At 45.2% G+C, this 25,194-nt stretch overlaps 1 protein-coding gene and 1 long non-coding RNA gene across 5 annotated transcripts in view; both read right to left on the reverse strand.

The window, feature by feature from the left end:
- The window catches only part of DPYS (dihydropyrimidinase), a 71,499-nt gene extending 46,978 nt beyond the window's left edge, over positions 1–24,521 (reverse strand). For all 4 annotated transcript variants that reach the window (XM_036338028.1, XM_036338026.1, XM_036338027.1 and 1 more), the window contains exons 1-4: positions 24,028–24,521; positions 9,127–9,285; positions 5,588–5,767; positions 3,883–4,072 (exon numbers count right to left, since the gene is read on the reverse strand). In XM_036338028.1, coding sequence (XP_036193921.1) covers positions 3,883–4,072; positions 5,588–5,767; positions 9,127–9,285; positions 24,028–24,291 — 793 coding nt within the window. In that variant the 5' untranslated portion in view covers positions 24,292–24,521. The remainder of the gene's footprint in view (positions 1–3,882; positions 4,073–5,587; positions 5,768–9,126; positions 9,286–24,027) is intronic.
- Positions 13,475–18,582, reverse strand: LOC118670712. The gene is made up of 2 exons (XR_004972456.1): positions 16,772–18,582; positions 13,475–14,120 (listed from the first exon to the last, which is right to left on the reverse strand). It is a non-coding gene; the product is annotated as an uncharacterized LOC118670712 (long non-coding RNA).
- Positions 24,522–25,194: the final 673 nt, after the last annotated feature.

Below are 25,194 nucleotides of genomic sequence, written 5' to 3' on the forward strand. Positions count from 1 at the left end.
ATTAGTGTGAGTCTTAATCCAATATGACTGGGGTCCTTATAAGAAGAGGAAATTTGGACATAAACATTATGTGAAGACACAGGAAGGGAGGGGAGAGAGAGAGAGAGAAACATCGATGTGAGAGACACACATCGATTGGTTACCACCACATGTGCCCCAACCAGGGGCCGAGGATCAAGTCTGCGACCAAGGTATGTGCCCTTGACCAGAATCAAACCTGTAACCCTTCGGTATGCGGGCCGATGCTCTAACACTGACCCAAACTGGCCAGGACTGATTTGGTGTTCTTTATGTCCAACCCTCCCCTACTCCCTTTCAGATCCTGTTTGATCACATGCCTTGATCACATGCCAGGGGTGTGAAATCTTTCATGATAATTTACTCTGAGAGATCTGCTACCTCTTCGACAACTGTGCATTAGAGTATTCTCACCAATACTTTTGTGGTAAGTCTGACTCAACTAGAACATTTGGGGTGACATTTTAAATATTCCCTATTTATAATCCCTTTGGAAAGGAATTTAGCAACATCCAAAATGCACATATGCATTTACTTTTACAACCTGCTGTCCCACTTATAGAATTTTGTGGGAGGCAGAAAAATGGCACCCCAGAGACGTCCATATCCTAATCCCCATAACCTGTGAACACGTTACCCTACATGCAAAGGGGACTTCACAGTTGTGATGTGATTATGCACCTTGAGACAGAGAAATAATCCTGGACTAATCAAGCGTGCCCAAGGCCACCCAGGGGTCCTTAAAGTAGGGGAGAGAGGCAGAAGAGGTGATTGGAACAATGCAGTGTTCCCATCCACCTTGCTGGCTTTGAGGACAGAGAAAGGGGACATGAAACAAGGAATCCGTTTTGTCTCTACAAGCTAAAAGGGCAGGGAAGGGATTCCCCCTAGAGCCCCAGAAGGCCTGCTGACACCTTGGTTTTAGCCCAGCGAGACCAGACTCCTGGCCTCTAGAACTATCAGCTAATGAGATTGTGTTGCTTTAAGCCACTAAGTTTGTGGTAGTTAGTACAGCAATAGGAAACTAATTCACCTTCCACAAATATGAAATAGCATATGCATAAGCCCATCACTGTGGTCCTATTTGTATCAACTTAAAGTCTGGACACAACCCAAAGAGCCATCATTAGGGACTGGCTGAACAAATACAGTGGCATATTCTGCCCCTATAAATTAGTATGAGGGAAGTCTCTATATCTAACATTAGCTGACTTTTAGGGCATATTTTTAGTAGGAAAAAAAGTATGGTGCAGAACACTGTGTATAGTATTTTATCTTTTATGTAGGAAAGAAGGAGAAGTAAAAATATACACATATTCTTTTTTTCATCAAGAGAAAAATTATAAAGATAGGCTAGAAATAAATTAATAAAAACAATCACTTTGATGAGGATATATTTTTAACATATAATTTTGTGTTTTACATATTAAAACATAAAGTTTAAAATAATTTAAAATAAAATTAAATGTTCATACTTGAGTTGTCTATCTAGGATTTACATTCTAAAACCTTCCCTAGACTTTTACTCAGCTCCTGATGGAATTCTATCCCAGAGCAAATTAAATACCCAAGATCAAGAAACTGTTTCCTGACAGATCTGTCAAAATTGCAGCTTGCTGGAGGGTTAAGATCACAATTTCTGCTGAATTTACTGTTTTTTTGAATCATATTCTGACATTATGGATCTGATTGACAGGCTGGAATGGTACAGGACTTAAAGCAAATAATCATAGAACAACCCATTTCATAAGGTTAGCAACAGTGCCATCTGGTGGCCATAACTTTAAAACTGCAGTATTTTCTTTTTTGAAGTGTGCTCTTCTAACTGAAATTACATTATATGTGGGGGAGAAGGGGAGCAACCAGAAATGGTTGGTAGTGAGACCTTATTAACTTATGTGTGATATCAAATTAATTCTTAACACAAAATATTGATGGATTACATTTTAAAAAATCCTCACCCAAGGATATATTGCTTTTGAGAGAGAGGGGTAAGGTGAGAGAGAGAGAGAGAGAGAGAGAGAGAGAGAGAGAGAGAGAGAGAGAGAGAGAGAGAGAGAGAGAGAGAGGCATTGATCCCTTGCTTCCCATACACACCCTGACTGGGGGTCAAACCCACAAGCCCTGATGGGTAATCGAACCCGCAACCTTTCGGTGTACAGGATGATGATCCAAACACCTGAGCTCCCCCAACCAGGATGACAGAGTGCATTTTAAGAATGCGTTTCAGTGGCACAAAATCCTTACTGAGCCTTCATGCAACAAGATGCAATTTTGAAAAATGTATAGGGTGTCCCCCCCAGATGTTTACACACACTGAATAATTATAAAGGCAGTGTTTATTAAAATACATTTCCTTTTCAAAATTGACCCATCCGCTGTTAAAGTGTGTTTACATCTTAGTGTCTATTTTCATAGTTTTTATAATCCATATTATAAAAATGCAGCCAGATTCAGTTTAAACAAACAAACAGCCAGGATGATTTATAAGACTGTATCTGATTATTTAGGTTTCTAAAAGTGAAATGATAGAAACGACTAGCATGTCTCAGGAGGGTCTAAAGCCATTGAATAAAATGCACCTAATTTGGTTTCATCCTTCCTTAGCCAGTACTGGCAAATGAATGAGATTATTTCTCTACCTAATTCTTATCAATAATAGGAGATTTTCTCTCTCTCTCTTTTTTGTATGATGACTATTTACATATTAAATTGAACTACAGAACTGAGACTGCCCTTGTCAGTGTTTCTAAGTGGTTAGAGTGCTGGCCGGTGCACCAAAGGGTTATGGGTCCGATTTCCAGTCAAGGGCACATACCTGGGTTACAGGTTCATCCCTGGCCCTGGTCAGGGAGCATGCGGGAGGCGCAACCAATCTATGTGTCCCTCTCACATAGATGTTTCTCTCTCTCTCTCTCTCTCCCTCCTTCCCTCCCTTCTACTCTCTCTAAAAAAACCAATGGGAAAAATATTCTCAGGTGAGGATTAACAAAACAAAACAAAAAGACCTGAGACAATTTGGGGTAAAAATAACTTTGGTTTTAAAATTGTAGCATAATTGTCATAAAAATACTATTTGGATAAGCGTTTCAATTGCACCAACACCCAACTTGTTATGAGACAAATCAATGCAATTCAAAAAATAGTTGCTGAGACCTGCTTCTGCGTGCCCTGCACCACGCCAATTCGGGCACTGGGAGGAAAAGTGAAGGCAGATGCCTAAGAGACAGAGACGCTTCCTGAAGTTAGCTGGAGAGTTTGCATTTAGCCATCAGATTCGAAAATGGGCTAATAGTGGTGTTAAGGGTGGGACTTGTGGCTAAAGGAAATGTCTAGAGCAGTGATTCTCAACCTTCCTAATGCCGCGACCCTTTAATACAGTTCTCATGTTGTGGTGACCCCCCAACCATAAAATTATTTTTGTTGCTACTTTATAACTGTAATTCTGCTACTGTTATGAATCATAATGTAAATATCTGATATGCAGGAAGTATTTTCATTGTTACAAGTTGAACATAATTAAAGCATAGTGATTAATCACAAAAACAATATGTAATTATATATGTGTTTTCCGATGGTCTTAGGCGACCCCTGTGAAAGGGTCGTTCGAACCCCAAAGGGGTCGCAACCCACAGGTTGAGAATCGCTGGTCTAGAGGTTCCAAGGATGACAAAGAAATAGCCTGAAGGGAGAGAAGCAGCCATGAAGGTGAGCGAAAGGGAGAACAAAAATAGACATGCAGGGAGGAAGGTTAGGGAGGAAGAGCAGTTGTGGAAACTCATGTGCAACTTTCTCGCAAGCAGAAGAGAGCTTGCAGGCGTTTCACCTCACGCGTTAGCTAATGCGGGGTCATGAGTGAGTTACCATCTCTCCTGGCATCTGCGATCACCTTTGCTGCAGACTTGCTCATCACATGCACGATGTACAGGGGGCAGTTGACGGCGCTGGCGATGGTGATGGCTCTCAGCGTGGCCTCTGCCTCCACGGCTTCTGGGCGGCACAGCTCGTGGCCCTCGGGGCCTGTGATCCCCAAGGCCAGCATCTTCTTTGCTCCCTAAAAAGGCAGCAGGAACCCACACATGGGCAAGGAAGGTTTACTAATAACAAGTGCCGTTATGTTATTGTGAAAGAAATACACTGGCAGGCTTTTAGATCTGCTAGGTGTGTGTGTGTGTGTGTGTGTGTGTGTGTGTGTGTGTGATATGCATGTGTGTGCATTTGGTAAAGATAAAATTAATTCTCTGATATGCTACTTTTCACATACATATTTGACAATTAAATTATTTTGATAGAAAAGGTGAAAAGGATATGAGATTAGTTCTAATCATTCTTTGAAAAGCAGTGCTTATATTTAAGACTTATTGGTTTAGAACAAACAAAATAAGACAAAAATATGCTAATCTCCAGTATTAGATCCTTGCTGAAATGACTCATGGTATTATATTAGGTAGTTAATTCTACTTTAAAAAATATGTTTTTATTGATTTCATAGAGGAAGGGAGAGAGAGTGAGAGAGAAACATCAATGATGAGAGAGAGTCATTGACTGGCTGCTTCTTGCATGCCCCCTACTGGGAATCAATCCCAAAACCCAGGCATATGCCCTGACTGGGAATCAAATCGTGACCTCTGGGTTCATAGGTCCACACTCAACCACTGAGCCACACTGGCTGGGCTTATTCTACTTGTTACTGAATCAGTCTTCACTACCCCCCCCCCCCCCGCCCCCCACACACACACTCTGAATGATACTGAAGCAGGCATTTCCCTCTCCACAGTGTTATATCTTCCTTACCAAAAAGGCGGGAAGCCTAGACCGTGCGTGGGGAAATGGCTTGCCCTGTGTCCCACCACTGGGAAGTGGGAGAGTCAGGTGTAAGCCCTGGTCTGTTTGAGTTTACAGCTCACGCTCTCCTCCCATTGCCCTCCGCGGCCACCTGGCCACCGGACCTGCATCTCCCTGACTTTAACGAGAACTGAGCCTGGAGGAGAGAGAACAATCAGCTAATATAACGGGTAGAAGACAGCGCTTTAAATCTTGCAGGCGGTGCACCCTGCAGGCAATAATAATGAACTGAGGTGAGAAATAAATGCCATCTAGATTCCTCCAGAGCACTTTTTAATACCAGTTTCTGAAAAGAGTGAAACTTTAAACAGCCACCTCATACCCTGCTTATGTCATCAGATTAAGCTGGTGTCCACCCTTTGGCATTCTGAAGCAGCAGCCTGAGCTACTGGAAAGAATAAATAAGTGAATAAAAAGGCTGGGCTACACAGAGAAAACTATTTGTGTTTCTATAATAACACGTGTGAGATCTAATATGATAGCTATCTAATATGATATCATCTTAGGTATCATATCTAATATGATAAGGAAAATCCTTACTCAAATGCATATAATACCTGAATAAAATTCAGAGCAGAGACTCAAACAAAACTGAGTGTTTCTAAACCTGAGAAAATTAGTGTTTTCCAATGCATCGCATGCGTTTACCCCCTTAGGGCCAATGTCTGCACTGTAAGTGGCGGCTGCAGTCATTGCCGTGGAAGCTGTGGAATGCAGCTCTTACCTCCGCGATCAGGTCTCCGTTCTCCGCGTGGACCTGCGCAATCGCTCCGATTTCCTTGCACCGAGAGAAGGCCGTGTACAGCTCCGCGTCCCTCACCATGTACACGTCCTTATAGGCCATGAACATCTTGAAGGAGTTCACACCTTTATCTCGGGTGAGGATTTTCATTTCTTCTTTCACCTAAAAGGAAACAACAAGGAAATGTCACTGTTTAATTTTTTAAAATACATTTTTATTGATTTCAGAGAGGAAGGGAGAGAGAGAGAGAAAGAAACATCAATAATGAGGGAGAATCATTGATCAGCTGCCTCCTGCACGCCTCCTACTGGGGATCAAGCCCACAACCCAGGCATGTGCCCTGACTGGGAATCCAACCATAACCTCCTGGTTCATGGGCGGATGCTCAGCCACTGAGCCACGCCAGCTGGGTGTCACCGTTTAATTGAAAGATAATTTCAATACTTTCCAGAACACTGCATTTGGAGGAGAATTAAGTAAAACAACAGTTTAGTTCCAGAAAAAAATGGCATTTAAGGCTTTGATCACATTAGACTCCCTTTCATCTGCTGTGATGATACTTTTAAGTCATGGAAGAGTTTACAGTTTTCTCCAAAGTACTTCATTTGTAGACCTGGAAATAAATTTGCAGCATCTATCACTCAATATGAGAACACCAACCCTGCCAAGACCTTGATCTCGGACTTCTAGTCTCCAGAACTATCCTATATAATAAAAGGCTAATATGCAAATAGACCGAACGGCAGAACAACTGAGCAACCGAACCACCGGTTGCTATGACGTGCACTGACCACCAGGGGGCATGTGCAGAACATGGTGGGCTTCGGCAGCAGGTGGCAGAGTGCGGAACATGGCGAGCGTTGGCCACGGTGGGATGGTGGAGCAGGTGAGCTGGGGCACCAGACCAAGGCGGGGCACCAGTCACTGTCATCAGGGTGAGCCTCTGGTTGTTACTGAAAAGTTTTGCTCCTGCATGCCATGGTCCCACCCGGTGCACACACCTGCTGCTGGCACCTGACCCAGACCTGCCACTTGTACATGCTGCCGGCGTCCAGCACCAGCCCCGATTGCTCGGTGCTGTTAGCGGGTGTGAGCCGTGGCTGCCTGCCCTGATTGCCCCTGAGGGCTTCTCCTTCTCCCCCTGCTCCTGAGGAGCTATCGGGGCAGCAGCTGCCACTCGCACCCGCTGACAGCACCGGCCCCGCTCGCACCCACTGCTGACACTGACCCCAAATCGCTCTGCACTGTCAGCAGGTGAGAGTGGGGCTGGCGCTGTCAGCACGTTGGAGCAGCAGTGGCAGGAGTGGGGCTGAAGGCAGACAGGGGACCAGGGTTGTGGCGGGAGGTGCCGGGCGGGGGCGTGAAAGATGGGCCAAGACCCACCCTTGTGCCCACCGCAGCCTTGCAGCCCACAGTTCCTTTCAAGGTGCATGAATTCGTGCACTGGGCCCCTAGTCTATAATAATAACGGCTTAATATGCAAGTCGACCAAATGACCGAACAGCAGAACGACCATCCGGATGACCTTCCCAATGACCATGCTATGACACGGACTGGCGCCAGGCCAGCCAAGGCAGGTGCAATGCGATTGGTCGGGGGGGGGGGGCCGTCATTGCCCCACGATTGCCCTGTAGAGGGAGGCCCAGGCCACCGGCTGGCGGAGCTGTGGCAGGTGAGCGGGGCCTCCCTCTGGGGAGCAATCGATATGGGTGCCTTGCGATCAATCGCCCTGCAGAGGGAGGCCCAGGCCAGCCAGGTGATCCCACTCCATGCCTGTCACCCACAGAGGGAGGTGACCGGTGGTGGGGAGAAGGGGGCAGCGCCACACAGATGGCAATCAGTGGCAGGGGCAGTGGCGGGGCCAGCTGCCGGCAGCCGGGAGAAGGAAAGCCCCGTTAGGCCCTGATCGCCGGCTAGGCCTAGGGAACCTACCCGAGGGGTCCCAGATTGTGAGAGGGTGCAGTCCGGGCTGAAGGATACCCCCCACCCCCCACCCCCCGCTGCCGTGCGCGAATTTTGCACACCAGGCCTCTAGTAAAAAAATAAATATCTGTTGTGTAAGCCCCCTTTGCTTGTGGTACTTTGTTACAGCAACCCTAGCAAACTGATATATGTATGAAAGAAAATCTGTGTTTTAACAATATTCACCAGGTGACCATTGGCATGTGAAGGGGTGAGAAGCACGGGTAAGGGTGAATATCATCACTTTTGTTCCAATAACATAAGAGGGGAGGAAACGAGGAAGGCAGGAGGACCTAAAAGCAAAAGAGATCAGATGCATCAATTAGAACAGCATTTTTGGAGAAAAATTAACTTTAGCCGTGAACTATGAACCTTGCTAGTATATTTGCTGATCTCCCTGTTAAAAAATGATGACTTGTTTTATATTAACTTGGTGTCTAAAGCCCAGTTTTTAGGGGGAGGTGGGAGCCAAGTTACCTGGTAACGTCAAATAAAGTCGGCCTTGTGAACGTTTCCTGGCAAAGACTTTTGAATTAAGTCCAATGTGGAAAAACGTGTTGTTGATTTAAATCGCAAGTAAAAATGTCTTCTAAAGCACACATACAAGTTCACATGGGGAGAAATGGACACATTTTAACATCCCTCAAAACTGGTGTCCTAATCCGAATCAGGTGGTCGTTTCTGCTACGGCCTAAGCAATTAGAAGATGCGGAAGGCTGGTTTAAGCTCCGTCATGATACGATCTGACCAGCTGGTGAGATTAGCACAGCTTTGCAGAAAGGGCACCGGTTAGGGGACAGCTGTTCTCCTTTCTCTTTCCAGTGCACAAGAGTGGGGGAGGGGAGGGGGGTGTGGGAATGGAGACATCCAATTTTAAATGGGAATGTCCTTGGTTTATTTCCATAAATTAACCAGTTCTAATTAAAGTTCTGGTCTGTGGAAAAATACTATTTAAGGAGTCTGGAAAGGTTGAATTTGAGGAAAAGAGAGACCAGTACTTTTTTGTTGGATATTTTTTCCATTAATTTTTAGAGAGAGTGGAAGGGAGAGGTGGGGAGAGAGAGAGAGAGAGAGAGAGAGAGAGAGAGAGAGAGAGAGAGAGAGAGAGATATCAATTATTTGCCTTCTGCATGCTCCCTGACTGGGCTGGGGATGAAACCTGCAAAGCCAGGTACACCCCAGTGCCCTTTACCGGGGATTGAACCTTGAGACCCTTCATTGTGCAGGCTGACGCTCTAACCACCAGCCAGGGTGGGAGATCAGTCCTTTTTAAAATTACATGTCATGAACTTAATATTAGGAAAGGCGACTGTGAATTATTATGAAGGATTTTCGCTATCATCTCTATGTGATTTTTTAACTTTTAGTTTTGGAAATTGACAATACTTCACAGGAATCAAACTTCAAAAGGTGCCAAAGAGCAGGCGATGACACATCTTCCCTCCAGTTCTGACCCCCAGCCGTCCACCAGTTTCTCGCGTTTAGACATTGCCAGTTTCTTGGTCTTGCACAGAGCGAGGACTAGGGAACTGAAAAGAAGCTTCCCCCGGGCGGCTCACCTGGTCACTCCACCAGGTCACGGCCACGTGCAGGCTGTAGTCGCAGCAGACCGTGGGGTCCGCCCAGCTCCGCCAGGTCTCGAAGGCTGTGAGGAGGGAGCCGCCTTTCTGAGGAATGGCAAAATCGATGATCATGGTGGTGCCTCCCGCCAGGGCCGCCTGCAAGCACAAGAGGGTTCCAACAGGTGAGACATAAGTCATTTGTCTCCTTGAACAACATGCATTTGCAAGCACTTGGGCAAACTTGACGGGTCCGGGAAATTGCACCAACACGCCGCCTTTAAAAGGCACAGAGGGACGCAAATAGCCTTCCCATAAATTGAAGTTTGAAGTATTAAAACTGCTGGAGTGCAGCCTTTGAGCTCTTGCTTCCAGACATTGTCCTCGGTTTGGCTCAAAGAAACGCTTATAAAAATTAAATAAATAGACAGGACTGCTGGAGCTGCTTCTGTCGAAAGAATGGCAGGTCTGCTGAAATGAAAATGGCTTTGATCCAAAGAAAACAGGAAGACTATAAAAAAAAACACCAAAATGGAGAAGTGGAGAAGATTCATTTTTTTTCCCCTTTAGAAAACTGTCTTCATCCTGGCAAAACCCCGTTTTATTAGAGTCAATGTTGGTGAAGTGTATCTCCAACTACCCTGTGATCCATGCAGAATCCTTGGAGACTCAGCATGGTTCCCACCCCACCTTCATTCATCACGACCTCCTGGTGACCCCTCCATCTTTCCTGAATTCCCATCTGCCCCCTCTGGCCCTTCCCCTGCCTCTGGTCTTAGTTCAGCCGCTTCTCATCCCCATCTGATTGTTATGTCTCCAGTTTAGCTCCCACCCGCTCAACACGAACCCTTCATTGCAACTAGAGGGATGAAGCATAGATAGGACCTTGGCTCCTGAGCTTAAAACTGAATACTTCTCACTGACTCTGGAATAAAGTTTCATCTTCTGAGTATGGTCCACAAGCCCCTGTGAGATCTGCCTCAACTTTCATATTCTCCTTGGCATACACATTACAGTACATCAAGACATTACATTACACAAATATTCAGAGCAGCCTTATCCACAGTAGCAAGAAGTGAAAAACACCCAAATGTCCGTAAACTGATGAATGAACAAAATGTGGTATATTAATACAATGGAATATTTGGCCATAAGAAATGAATTTCTGATACACACCTCAACATGAATGAGTCTTGAAAACATTAAGCTACGTGAAAGAAGCCAGTCACAAAAGATCGCATGTTGTATGATTCCATTTATATGAAATATCCTTAAGTGGCAAATCCCTAGTGACAGGAAGTGGAATAGTGGTTGCTTGGGGCTTGAGAGGTTGGGGAGAATCAGGTGATAGCGAAAGGGTTTCTTTTGGGGATGATAAAAATGTTTACAACTGTGGTGCGCACTCTGTGAATATATTTAAAAACCATTGAAACATGCTCTTTAAATGGCTGCATTGTATTGTCTATTAATTACCTCTTAATAAAACTGTTACCAAAACAACAACAGCAAAAACCACCTACCACATGGAATCCATTAATTACACAGAGTGAGGAGGGGGCAGGATACACAAATAATCCAAGGTTCTGCCCTCAGGGTGTTTATCGTCTCGGTGGGGAGGTGGGATATGAAGAAATAATTATAATAAAATATTCAGATTGTGATGACAGGTAGCACGTGTACTTCTATAATAAACGGTAGTACAGAAATGGTTAAAGGGAGGTGAAAATTGCTAAGCTCCCTAGAAGAGGCCCAGGGGAAAGATAGTGGTACAAATACATGTATGCACTATATGAATTAGTCCAGACTGTGGGTGGTTTTCTTACAAGACTGAACATGTGATGGTCAAAGGCCTGTTTTTCTAAAACTACAGCAGACAACTTCCTGGGGCTACAACTGGAATAAGGATGCTTCCGAATAAGGATGTATCACACATGCCCCACCTCCCTAATTAACTAGGAGCAGGAGAGGGAGGGTGGGAGCGGCCAGCTGCCTTTTTTTTGGTTTCTTCTGGTTCTGTTTCTCCTCTCCACTCCTGCTTCCTCTCCTCACCCTCACAACGGGAAGGCATAAAGAGAAACTGTAATGCACAGGAGAGGATCGCCCGGGCCAGTGTGGACAAATGGATGAAACACAGACCCTGCCTTTTTCCCAACCACTGGCACATTAGCCACTGGCCACAGGGACCTCGGCTGCTCCCCTGGGTCTTAGTGAACAGCTGTCAGGCACCATCTGGACCCCCCCCCCCCCCCCCGCCTCCTCTTGGACCTCTTTCTTCCTCTTCTGGTCTTTCTGGTCACCCAGGGTCCTTTGGTTGCCCAAAGTTACCCCAAATCCCTGAATATTATTTCAAGATCTAAAATGTTCCCTTCTTTACACAGGATCCAAGGAGCCACATGCCAGAGCTGCAGGTCTGTAATCCCAATTAGAGTGGACGCCCATCCCCTGCCCTCCCCCCCTGCTGCCTGAGGGGTGGTGGTGGTGGGGTATGGAGAACTGCTCCTCTCAAGACTCACTTTCCGCTGAAACCGGTTTGGCTCAGTGGATAGAGCGTTGGCCTGCGGACTGAAAGTTCCCGGGTTCGATTCCGGTCAAGGGCATGTACCTGGGTTGCGGGCACATCCCCAGTAGGAGATGTGCAGGAGGCAGCTGATCGATGTTTCTCTCTCATCGATGTTTCTAACTCTCTATCTCTCTCCCTTCCTCTCTGTAAAAAATCAATAAAATATAGTAAAAAAAAAAAAAAAAAAAAGACTCACTTGCCTCTCGAAAGAGGCACTTGTTTACTAAATACCCGGTTCTGGGTTAAGCATCTCAGACTCAGCTCACTTACGTAAGCCTCACTACAGCCCCAGGGGTAGGGATTGCTTTCCTATTTGACAGTGGAGGATACAGAGGCTCAGAGATGTCAAATGACTCTCCAAGGTCACACAGCTGGCACACTCTCATTGGTGACGTGGAAGAAGATACGATTTAGAGCAGGAGGCCTTACGTTCAGCCTGCTCCTGGCCTCAGCCTCATGCAGATCATGCCCACTTCGGTCTTCCAGCCAGTGTGTGTGACCTGCTTTCCAGCCTGCCGCCGCAGGTCATTAAGTGAATCATCGCTTGGAGAGATGCAGAGGTTGGCAAAACCCATCAAGCGTTTAGGAAACCAAAAGCCAAACAAAACAAATCCCGTCAAACTACGAATTATAAATTCACAAATGAAATGCGATGTTGTTGTCGTTGTTACTCCTCACCTGAGGATAGTTTTCCATTGATTTTTAGAGAGAGTGGAAAGGAGGTAAGGTGGGGGAGAGAGACAGAGAGAGAGAGAGAGAGAGAGAAAGGTCAATGTGAGAGAGACACATCGATTAGTTGCCTCCTGCAGGCCTGACTAGGGCCTGGAATCAAACCTGCAACCCAGATACATGCCCTTGACTGGGAATAAAACCTGATGCTCTAACGACTGAACCACACCAACCAGGGCTGAAATGCAATTTTATTAAACTTATGTGATGTTCGTCAGCGTGCCAATCACTAATGAAATAATGTTCCCCTAAAAGATTTATGAGGAAGGACCCATACTAGAGCCTTTTTGCCTTCACACAACTATTACCCATGGGATAATCAGCTTTATCCAGCAAACCAGTTGGTTAGAACACCACAGTCCCTGCCCTGGCTGGTGTGCTCAGTGGTTAGAGTGCTGGCCCAATCACCAAAGGGTTGCAGGTTCAATCCCGGGCCCTGGTCAGGGCACATGCAAGAGGCAACCAATTCAAGTGTCTCTCTCACATCAATGTTGATCTCTCTCTCTTTCCCTCCCTCCCTCCTCTTCCACTTCCTCCTCCCTCCTTCCCTTCCACTCTCTCTAAAAATCAATGGAAAAAGTATCCTTGGGTGAGGATTAACCACAAAAAGAAAAGAACACCACAGTTCCGGCCCCCTTAGGTATTTTCAATATTTGTCTCATTTCTTTCAACATCAGCTGCTTCTAGATTCCCTTCACAAACTGTTCCTTCCACTTTCCCGAACATTGAAGGGTGAGGAGAGCTTAGAGGAGGGAGCAGCAGTCAAGGATGAACATTTATTTCATATTTCTCTGTAAAACCTAATTGTTTCCTTTGTTTTTACTGCTGATTGACTCCACTCCCCTTTTATTTGCCGTTAGCCAAACAAAATGCATTTACCTTTTCTAATCTGGGCTCATAAATCAATTCTTTCAGCTCCTAATTACCTTGGCTCTTCTCCCTTGAAAACCTTCCCGTTTATCTAAAAAGCTTCTTTTGCTAGGGAGACTGCTTGTGCTGTCTCAGGTGCAAATGTGATAGAACATAAATTGAGATAAACTCTAAGCAACAGTGGGGTCATCATTTTACATAACACAAGATTTTATTTAACAAAGTATTTGGTTGTAAATCATGATTGAAAGCATCCCAAGCATTTTCTTCCTTCTTCTTCTTCTCCCCCATTTCTAAGCTCATCCTGAAACAAGTGATTTGTTTCACTAAAATCAATCACAGGACTTGCTCAACCCAAGTCAAACAAAAAGAAGTTCCAGCAGTGCGTTTGAGCTGCAGGGAGAAGAATGCTGGCTGGATTTGCAGCTTTCTCGGCGTCACTGAGACGTAGGGAAACAAGCTCCCAATTTGTGTTTCCAATCCAGAAGCACACTCGGCTTTTAAAGCTGTCCTCCGCATTGCCTCTCCATGCTCGTCTCCTGGTCTCCCCAGTTGTGAAATATTAATCCAATCCAACCAACTGTGCAAACCAGCCTTAGGAGTCACCCTTGAACTTTACCTTTCTTCTTCCTTACACCCCCAAATCCAATCCACCAGCAAGGCCCCCTTCCTCAGGCTACCTCCTGCATATTCCATGAGTCTCTTTACTCCCTGCATGGCCACCTCCACTGCCCAGTGCCATCTTCGCCTTCCGACTGGACTAGTAGCCTCTGCAACGTCACCTTGTCCCCAGACACGCTGGCCACTTCCAATCTTGCTGTGGCTTTTCTTTGCTCTTGGGGTGAAGACAAGACAAGTATGAGACATCCCATAGGGTCCCTGCACGACTGAACTTGCGATAGCCCTCAGCTTTGTATTGAGTCACTCCCCTCCCAGCTCCTTCATCCCACTCCAGGGACACTGTCTCTCCTCCTTGTCTTTGGAGAGCTCTGAGCGCCTCTCTGTCTCAGAGAGAGATGTCACCCAGCCCCTCCCCTGTTATTAGTCCAGTGAATCTTTTTTTTTTTTTAATATATTTTTTACAGAGAGGAAGGGAGAGGGATAGAGAGTTAGAAACATCGATGAGAGAGAAACATCAATCAGTTGCCTCCTGCACACCTTCTACTGGGGATGTGCCCACAACCAAGGTACATGCCCTTGACCGGAATTGAACCTGGGACCCTTCAGTCCGCAGGCTGATGCTCTATCCACTGAGCCAAACCGGTTAGGGCTAGTCCAGTGAATCTTAACCCTAGGATCTTCTAGGGAACTTTTATTCCATCCCCCAGAGATTCTGACTCAACTGATGTCGTTTCATCTCTGTGTGCCTTGTGCCCATTACATTAATATTCTTCAGATCTTTAAGGGAGAAAGGAAGGGAGGGACCAATGAATTTCCCACAAAGGCTATGAGTAGGAGTAATTACGATGATTCACATTTACAATAGCAAAATGGAAAGGCAGTGTAATTGCATGTTAATGTGAGATTTCACTTCTCAAAAGTAGTGCTATCCCTGGCTGTGTAGTTGCCTGGATCCTTCTATGAAAATGTTGACATGGAATGTAGACTCTGAGCACATTTGAAAGCTGAATGCTCAGCTTGTCCAAAGCCCATTGCCTAATCAGTGTTAACTAAGACTTTTAAAACAGAACTATAGTCTTTTTCTGTATCTATGCCTCAAATCATTTCTTCTTTCAAAGATTACATTTTGTTTCATTTTAAGCCATTTTTTAAGGTCTTTGCTTTTTAGCTGAGAACAGATCCGTCGGGTTCAGGAACTCAGGACTGGCACTAGAACATGCACTTTCTCTCCTGGATAAATGAAACATAACTGACACGTTGCAGTGTCCTCCCTGGATTAGCTACTTGACATGTGAAAAGGAGTCTGAAGTGGTGAGGAGTCGGCTCTGGGTAATTACCGAAGCTCACTTAGAAAACAACCTGCTAAACATACAATTTGGTGCCCGGCCGGTGTGGTTGGGCGTTGACCTATGAACCAGGAGGTCATGGTTCAATTCCCAGTCAAGGTACATACCTGGGTTGTGGGCTCGATCCTCAATAGGGGGTGTGCAGGAGGCAGCCAATCAATGATTCTCTATTATCATTAGTGTTTCTATCTCTCGCTCTTCCTCTCTGAAATCAATAAAAACATATTTTAAAAAAATACAATTTGGTGATGCCAGCCACTGTGACTGGCAACGTCACAAAAGGGAAAATGCCAGACCTCGAGTATTCACTCGAAAACAGTCCATCACCAAAGTTAAGTCTGCAAGACCAAGCTTCTGTCTATACCGTATTACTAAGGCCAGGTAACACTGCAGCTCCATAAGCTCTAGCTGCCTGCCACTGAGAACAAAGACCACGGTTTTCATCTCAGTCACCCCAACCACGGTACCTAGCACTTAGAGGCACTGTTCCCAAGAAACATTTGTCGACTGAAGTAACGGAATCTAACCATCCACTTGGAAAATCCTTAGTTGAGGGCCACCCTGTAGTAGATGGCAGTGACAGGGCCCAGAGGTGTCACCACTGGGGAAGACTGACTCATCAGCTGAGACTAGAAGCTTGGCCACACCCAAACAGCCCTTGTTTCAAAACTATGTTATCTCCCATCTATTCTCCCAAAGGCCCATTTGACTTTCCTAAAAGTCATTTGTTTCCTATAAGGTCTTTCTCCCCCAACCCTTTCCCCTGTTAAGATGGTATGTAAAGCCTCACATTCTCACTGCCTCCTTGAGTCACATCTGTCTGTAAACTTGCATAGACCTGAATTTTAAAGATCAGTCGTCTCTCTCGCTAATTTACTTTGTCAGTTTAATTTGCAACCCGAATAATGAAACCTAAGAGGTTATAGAAAAAGTTTCTCCTCCCTGACAGCAGCATCATGAAAACCTTAATTTCTGCACTACTTCTGGGTGACATTGGAAACCTGCCTTCCAGACAAATGAAGGAGGAAATGGTGGAATTGAAAACGGTAGAGATCTCAAGCATGAAAGCTGAAAGAAGGCAAGTCCTAGATTCTGTCAAGTTCAATTCATATAACATCCTCAGTAGGCCAAAGCGCTACTTAACATTGAGCAGCTTCAAATTAATATTTGAGATATTTTTTCTTCTTCTAATTAATAGCATAAAGATTAACTTTGTAATCAATAAAGAACCACCCAAGGAAATCATACAATTATAAACTCAGACCTGGAGTATGCAAGTAGCACAATAAGAATGTTCAAAGCTCAGCCTCACCAGCAATCAAAGAAATGTTCACTTAAAAAACATTAAGAAATTCTGTTTTTCCTGTTACATTGACATTGATTTTTTTTTTAAAAGTCAATATTCACAGGTAGCTAGGATGCAGTGAAATGAGAAGTATAATGTACTGTTCATGGGAGCAGAAATTAAAAGCAACCTGGATATATGTATTCAACTCTTTCAGCTGTATCTAATACTCACTGGCCGAGTCATTTCTTTCTGAAGGGTGATTTCTAAGTCAATCATCAAGAATCTGAGTAATGATCTACATCACAGTATACACAAGCAAAAACCAAAAAAAACTGGAAACCACCAAAATGTCCAACCCTGAAAAGAAGAGCATGAAGCTGTTAACAGTTTGGGAAACAGGATAAAATGTGGGTGAGGGACTTGGCGGGAAGGATAAATTTGGTTTGGAACATGCTGAGTTTGAGGTGCTTATGGGACACCAGGTTGTGGCATCTTCAGAAAGGCAGGAATGAAGGCCTGGTGCATGGGCGATATGGGGACCAGAGAGAAAGCTTTGACACAGACTCAACTCGGAGAGGATAACCAGGTCATGGAAATCGTATTCTTCAATGATAGTTCAATGAAGAGCATTATTTATCGACGAGGCAGACTCCAAAGAGTGTGCACTAGTAGAAGGGAAATTGTTTATATGCCCCCCTTCCTCCCCCCCCACAAGGAAACAACCTGAAAGGACAGAAAACAAAATGTTAAAATTATAGGTGATTTAAATCTTTGTACTCTTTTCCTTTAAAAAAAAACACAAAAAAACACCCCACACAGCAGTTTATACATTCAATCCATATATATTGAGCAACTATAATGCTCCAGAATTTTCCTAAGGGCTGAATGATGAGTATATATTGTTTTTCGGTAGTTTAAAAAAATATTTCTTAATCTTTATTGTTGAAAGTATTACATATGTCCCCCTTTCACCCCCAATGACCCCTTCTAGCCTGCATCTGCCCTTAAAAATATTTTTTTTAATTAAAGTTGTTCTTCTAACCAATCGTTTTACACATAAGGAAATGTTGACATCCCTGAGGGAGGAAGTGACTTGCTCAAGGTCACGCAGTCAGCCCACAGAGCCTCGAAGTCCAGCCTGGAGCGCCAGCAAGCACCAGAAAGGAGAGCTGGTTTGCAACCAAGTTTCCTGAGCACAGCTCTCCTCCAAGGTAAGGAAGCGCTATAAATACCACCATCAGCGTGTGCTTAATCATATACCTTCCACTGCCTTATTGTAGCTAATCATCTGGATGGCATTTTACCAAAAAGTTTCAGAGCAAAGAATAATTTTCTTTCTTGATAATTTTGAGGACTTTTTGTCCTTTGCAAAAAACCCCAAAAAACTGTTCTGGGTGTTTTCCCAATTAAAAAAATATTCTTCCTCCCACTATGGATGCTGCCAGGTTTTTCATGCACGTCCACCCACTCCGAGCTGCATCCATGTCTGAATATAAGTAGATATATCTGAAAACTGGCTGAGCTCTTATCACAGGATATAGTAAAACACAAAGTCATAATTCCTTCAAGATTACCAATTCACAATATCCATTGGAACAAAAATCCCATTGTCTTTCCTCACAGATCTTAAATTATTAAAAGACCACCAGACATCTAATATAGACCCAACAAAAATGAAATATGATTTCTGTAAAGCAGAACATTATTTCCATTAGTTATATCAGCTAGAAAGCTTTTACATTTAATTAAATAAATTAATTATAGCCTTTAAACCAACCTCTCACATGAATTAGATTTACAAAATATGTAGCTTTCGGTTGACCTATATTTCATTTTTTAAATTGGGCCCACTCAAAATCCAGTAATCAATAAATAGAATACCATAAATAGTATCCCTATTTGTTAGATATTATAAACGATCAGCTTGGTGGATGCAAAAAGCAAACAGTTATTGATCTATTGGTCTAGTCTTTTGCGATCCATCTCCTGAAGGCATTGTGCATAAAAGGCCTTTTTGTTTTTATCTTTATTGTTGAAAGTATTACAGATACTTTTTTATTTTTATTGTTGAAAGTATTACAGATACTTTCAACAATAAAAATAAAAAATAAGCCTGGCCAGCATGGCTCAGTGGTTGAGTATCAACCTATGAACCAGGAAGTCACAGTTCAATTCCCAGTCAGGCCACATGCCCGGGTTGAGGGCTTGATCCCCAGTGTGGGGTATGCAAGAGGCAGCCAATCAATGATTCTCTCTCATTATTGATGTTCTATCTCATTCTCCCTCTCCCTTCCTTTTGAAATCAATAAAAATATATTTTAAAAAAATCAAAGGGGAAATGTCATTTGGAACTTGACTTGTCAAGGACAGATTGTGTCTCCAAAACAAAATTTGAATCCAACTGTTCTTTTATAAACTAGTGAGTTTTTCTTATGAGTAAAAGGTCTCTGTTTGTGTCTGTGTATGTTATACATTATGTTGTAAATGTAAGATAATTTCCTACCTCCTATTAGTATTGTTAAAATTAATTTTAAGACATCTTACACTATTGCCAAGATTTGATAAAGTCACTTCAAGAAAATGCCAATTGGTAACTGCTTCCTTTCCCAGCTGGCTCCCAGGAAACAAAGACTTTAAAGATCACCTGGAGATTTTGCTCATTCAAAAGACACTCTCCAACCTCCTGGAAGGCTCATCAGGCACCTAACCAGGAATGCACATCTCCCTCTCTCTGACACTCACCTCCGCCTGCAACGGACATCAAAGACTCCTCTCGGAGGAGAAGTGCTGATATCAGAGGTGGACAGCTATTCCAAGACTTGGACAAAGCCTGTACACCTTCGGACTGGTAATTGTCTTTCTTTCTTTCTTTTTTTTTTTTTTTTTTTTTGAGAGAGAGAAATCGAGGTGGGAGAGGGAAAAAGAGAGAGAAGCATCAGTGTGAGAGCGAAACATTGATCGGCTACCTCCGGCACACCCCCAACAGGGGATTGAGCCTGAAACCCAGGCACGTGCCCTGACTGGGAATCTAACCATGACCTCCTGGTTCATAGGCCAATGCTCAACCACTGAGCCGTGACGGCCAGGCCCCTCCTTCATTTTAAATGCATGAAAGAAACTGCAAAACTGTTATCCTCTGGAGCATTTCAGATCTTGCTTCCTGACCATTGTTGTCAGTTTGGCTCAAATAAACTCTTACAAAAATTCTCCAGCCCGGCCAGTGTGACTCAGTGGTTGAGTACTGAGCTATGAACCAGGAGGTCACAGTTTGTTTCCCGACCAGGGCACATGCCTGGGTTTTGGCCTTGATCCCCAGCAGGGGGCATGCAGGAGGCAGCAGATCAATGATTCTCATGATTAATGTTTCTATCTCTCTCTCCTCCATTCCTCTCTGAAATCAATAAAAATATATTTTAAAAAATTCTCTATAGGTTGAACACCTCTTCTATCAACAGCATGAAATATTTTTGTCTCTCTCTGTATTTCAGGTCCCCATTTCTGTACCCTTAGACCTGATGTGGCTATGAAGGCCTGTCTGAATGTCTCGCAAACCTAGTCCCTGTGATGTGAGTTTTGATAACCGTCACTGCCTCCGCACTGGGGAGGTGAAGGCTACTGTGTTTCTTAAGGATGACTCTGCTCTATTTTTGAGAAAAGCCATAGCATACTAGCACACAACTTTAGACAGGTTTTTCATCCATTATTTGCCACTCTGATAAATCAAAACCGTAGCTATTTCAGCGAGCATATCAGGAAGGAAGAGAACCTCGTAGGTAAAATCTCTAGTGGTGGCAGGCAGTCCTGACTTTGAAGAGCCACTCGGTCACTTATGAGGTGTGTGATCTTGGGCAAGTGACTTAAGTTTCAATTTCCTCACTTGTAAAAAATTGGTAATGGCCCTGGGACTGTGGAAGAGAATGCACAGCTTGCCACAGTGCCTGGTACATAGTAAGTGCTTCATACAATAAATGTTACTTAGCGGTATTAATATTTTTCAGGTTTAATATATATAATGCAACCAGCATTTACAAAAGACTTATTCATCCCTATTGCCCAAATCAGAAACCCCAACAATACTGCCTTGGGTATTACTGTGAAGACTAGAAAATAGGACAAAATAACTCTCTAATGCCTTCCTTTCCGAATGAGGTCAATATTCTAATGCTCCTGGTAATATTATTCTAATGCTCTCCTGGTTCCCTTTGATGGAGCCTCAGCTGTTCCTGGGGGTGATTATCTCCTGGGATCCGACCAACCACTTTTGAAGTAGACTTCTATAGCTTAGCCCCTTTGACAGTTTAATATTCAGCAGGAATTCAGTATTTGCTAAATATCTGACATTAACATCACTCACCACATTGCTTTCTGCTGAAGATCCCAAGCTAACGAAGAGCATGCTTTTGTTTAATGTTTTGACAACCTTGGAGTATACAAATGCCTGGTGAATCAGCTGGCCCTTAAGTCCTTTCAGATGTTGGCAACACACTATAGTATATGTTGCAATGACCTGCCTTCTCACTATGAGGCTGTAAACTGTTCATGCTAGGAATCCCAGAATGGCCAAGGAACAGATGGAAACTAAGAATCACCTCCTAGGGCCTTGGGCACTTGCCGGTCCTCTTGAGAAAGGGAAGGAATGTCCCTCTCCCATAGCATCCCAACCCCTCTTCTTGGCTGCTTCCTCTAGAACCCTAAAGAAAAAGGGAAGGGGTGCGGGGTAGTGATGCTAGTGGGCTTGGCAAACCCATGGTCAGAAAGAGCAGCTCCAATGGGGGTGTCAATGGAATGCCTTGCCATCAACAAAGCCCTTTGTTAAAGATGAGTCTAGGACAACAGAAAGTGCTTGTACGATAACTGAAAAAGGTTACAAAACAGGTTGCTGTTGTTGTTAAGACTCACCAGAGGATATTTTTCCATTTTAGAGAGAGTGCAAGGGAGGGGGAGAGACAGAGAGAGAGAAAAACATGGATGTGAGAGAGACACATTGATTGGTTGCCTCCCGCACATGCCCCAGTTAAGGCCAGGGATTGAGCCTGTAACCAAGATACATGCCCTTGTTTGGAATTGAACCCAAGACCCTTCAGTCCACAGGCCGACATTCTATCCACTAAACCCATGGTCAGCAAACTGCGGCTCGCGAGCCACATGCAGCTTTTTGGCCCCTTGAGTGTGGCTCTTCCTAAGCCTTAGGAGTACCCTAATTAAGTTAATAACAATATACCTACCTATATAGTTTAAGTTTAAAAAATTTGGCTCTCAAAAGAAATTTCAATCGTTGTACTGTTGATATTTGGCTCTGTTGACTAATGAGTTTGCCAACCACTGCACTAAACCACACTGGCCAGGACCAGGTTACAAAATTTTAAATACACATACTTACACACACACACACACACACACACACATAATCTCAGTTGAGTAAAAAGCATAAAGGCAATTCACCAAAATGTTGGTTGTCATTTAGGAGATTCTAGGTAATCTTCTTTCTATTTTTCTATTACTTTTCCAACTTTTTATCATTTGGATGGCCTATCATTTGGTATCTGAGAATCTTACATAACATGTAAAAATCAGTTCATGAAAATTTGGCAAAGCCCTGGGCGATGTTGCTCAGTGGTTAGATCGTCAGCCCTCTCACCTAAAGCTTGCGGGTTTGATTTCTAGGCAAGGGCATGGACCTAGGTTGCAGGTTCGATCCCCAGTCCTGGGCCTGGTCCAGGCTGCAGGAGGCAACCAATTGACATGTCTCTCTCATCTCTCTCTCTCTCTTTCTCTCTCTCCTCCACTCTCTCTAAAAATCAATGAAAAAAATATCCTCAGGTGAGAAATAACAACAACAAAAAAATGTGGCAAATTTCAGTTTTTAGCCAAAGGGAAATATGAATGTTCAGCTTTCAAAATAAACAATGACGTGTCTTCCGAAAGACTTTGACCATTGCCGACGTGCTGAAGGCTGACAATTAGTAACTAGGAGGAAGGCTTTCTTCCCAATGTGGATGTGAGCAGCCTGCCCCAGAGCCCTTTCGCTGGGTCAAATCATTCCTTTTTTCTATTAAATACTCAATCAATCATGGATGCTTGGGGCAGGTAAAGAGGGGGAGTTGTAAAGAGAGTGAAATTGGAAATCAGTAGGGTCAACAAACTACAGGCCAGGCTTTGAAAGCCTGAACTGCCTGTACTTGGACTAAATAGTCGTATTTGTTTCACCCTCAGAGCATCGCCCTGGGGAAAACCTCAAGCACATCCTTGAATGAAGAACTTAGGCCTGAAGGGTATCAATATGGAAGGAGCAATTTCCCTCACCGCAGCCCAGAACACAAACCTCAAGGCCTGAGGGTTTGACTTTAGGGGAAGTGCTGAGTGGAGTTTGAAATACAGGTTCCAGCACGGCTGCCCTGCTCAGTTCCTGACCTTGCGCTCAGGAGCCTGGGAGAAACCGGTAAGGTTCTTTTCATTCACCTGCGCCTCTAGGCCTTTGTGCCTGGAGAAACCCAAGCTCTCACCTGGGGGCCGGGGGAAGGTGACCTGATCCCCTACACCAGCCGCAGAGCTGCAGGTGCACACGCAGCAGGAATCTGAGGCTGGCCTAATGTTCCCGGGCCAGGACGGGAAGACGGGGGACCAGGCCCCTGGATGCAAGGGGGAGTGCCTGGGAGGTCACACCTGGAATACTTCTTTTGGAATCCCTTGTCAGGGCTGTGGCTTTTCTTTTCTTTTCTTTCTTTCTTTTTTTTTTTTTTTGGTTAATCCTCACCTGAGGATATTTTCCCATTGATTTTTAGAGAGAGCGGAAGGGAGGAGGAGAGACAGAGAGAAAAACATGGATGTGAGAGAGGCACATCGATTGGTTGCCTCTCGAAACCTGAGACCCAAGTACGTAACCTTGATCTGGAATCGAACCTGCGACCCTTCAGTCCATAGGACGACGCTCTATCCACAGGGCAGGGCTGTGACGTTTCTCCTGGAGAGTGGAGGCAAGTAATGTGGACGCGCTGGCTTCCAGCCCACCCAGACCTCTCACCACTCACCACTCACCACACGCTGCTAACGCAAGAGAGTCCGTAACTACCAGGTGGAAGTCCTTTTCATTTGCTTCTGGCTGGGCATGGAGGGCGGGAGCAATACCTGGGAACGCCAGCAGCACAGTAGGGAAGGCTTGTGGGTTCCCATAGAACACGGGCGTCAGGAGGATACACGGCGGAGAGAAATGAGGGCCAGAGAAGAGACGGCCTTAAACTTGTCCAATTACCCAAATGGAGGGGTAGCAGACAGCTGGGTTAGCCAAGAGGGGCTGAGGCCGGCGGGCAGGGACCTAGAAGCGGGTGCTCAGCGTGGAGAACCTAATCCCAGCTCTGCACCTGCCCGGCGGCTGCGGCTCACTCGGCCCCTCGGCGCCGCGCCCGCGCGGGGTGGCTCTGCTCGGCACCCCGGGCGGCCGGAGGGCTCCGCGGGCATCCAGGGAGGGGGTGCATCCAGCAGGGGGGTACCTTGGTGCCCTGCAGGAAGTCATCGACGGCCCTCGTGCCCATGAACGGGAACTGCATGTGCGTGTGGGTGTCGATGCCGCCGGGCAGGACCAGCTTGTCCGCCGCGTCCAGGACTCGCAGCCCCGCGGGCGCGCCCCCCGGCGGCAGCAGGTCGCGCCCCAGCGCCCGCACCACGCCGTCCTCCACCAGCACGTCCGCCACCTGCGAGGAGTCGGCGTTGACCACGCGACCCCCGCGGATCAGGAGCCTGGACGGCGCTGCCATGGCCGGGGGCGCACGGCTGGGTGGGCAAGCGGAGGCGACTTCCTTGGAGATACCCAAGGCCTGGCTCCGGTCTCCGGCTCGGGCTACAAACGAGGGGCGAGTCCGGAGTCCCGGAGACCGGCGGGCTTATCAACTGGCCTCCGGACGTGGGCTCCACCCCCAGGGCCGCGGGGCTGGCCCCAAAGGCTGGGACCCAACAGGAGATCCACACAGTTCAATGCAACACCCACCCCGAGCTGGAGAGAGCCACTGGGCCTGGATTTCCTTTTAAATATTCATTAGCAAATTGCCACACAGCCCCAGTAATTGGCAGACTGAAAGTTCAGAGGGAAAGTATTTAATCTATTTGAAACAAGAACAACTTGATGTCAACTATTCTCCAAGTTTGAATGACGCAATTCATACCGGCAAGTTTTTCTTGTTAAATAACAGGTAATATAACTCCGAAGATCTAGGTGTGTTTTGTTTTGTTTTGTTTTGTTTTGTTTTGTTTTGTTTTGTTTCTCCCAGCTTTCCACAAAATGATCTTAGAAGCCTTCAGTTAAATCTTTTTCCCCCTCTTGGTGTAGAATATCCTCATATATAAAATTGAGATAATATTTGTCCTTCCCCTCCAGGTGTGTGTTGAGAAGCAAATATGCTGACCAACGTGAATGCACCTTAATAGAAGGGGAAGCACCGTACACACGTGTTTAACAAATACCAGCTTTGTAAGGACTGACCCCGAAGGGGGGTTGCATAGACGGGTAAGCGGTAAAGATAAGTCACATTCTGCCAGGCCAGGGTGGCTCAGTGATTGAGCATCAATCTATAAACCAGGAAGTCACGGTTCAATTCCCAGTGAGGACACATGCCAGGGTTTCGGCTCATTCCCAGGTGGGAGGCATGCAGGAGGCGGCCAAT

This window comes from Myotis myotis, unplaced genomic scaffold (assembly GCF_014108235.1).
Source record: "Myotis myotis isolate mMyoMyo1 unplaced genomic scaffold, mMyoMyo1.p scaffold_m19_p_16, whole genome shotgun sequence".
Lineage (NCBI taxonomy): Eukaryota > Metazoa > Chordata > Mammalia > Chiroptera > Vespertilionidae > Myotis > Myotis myotis.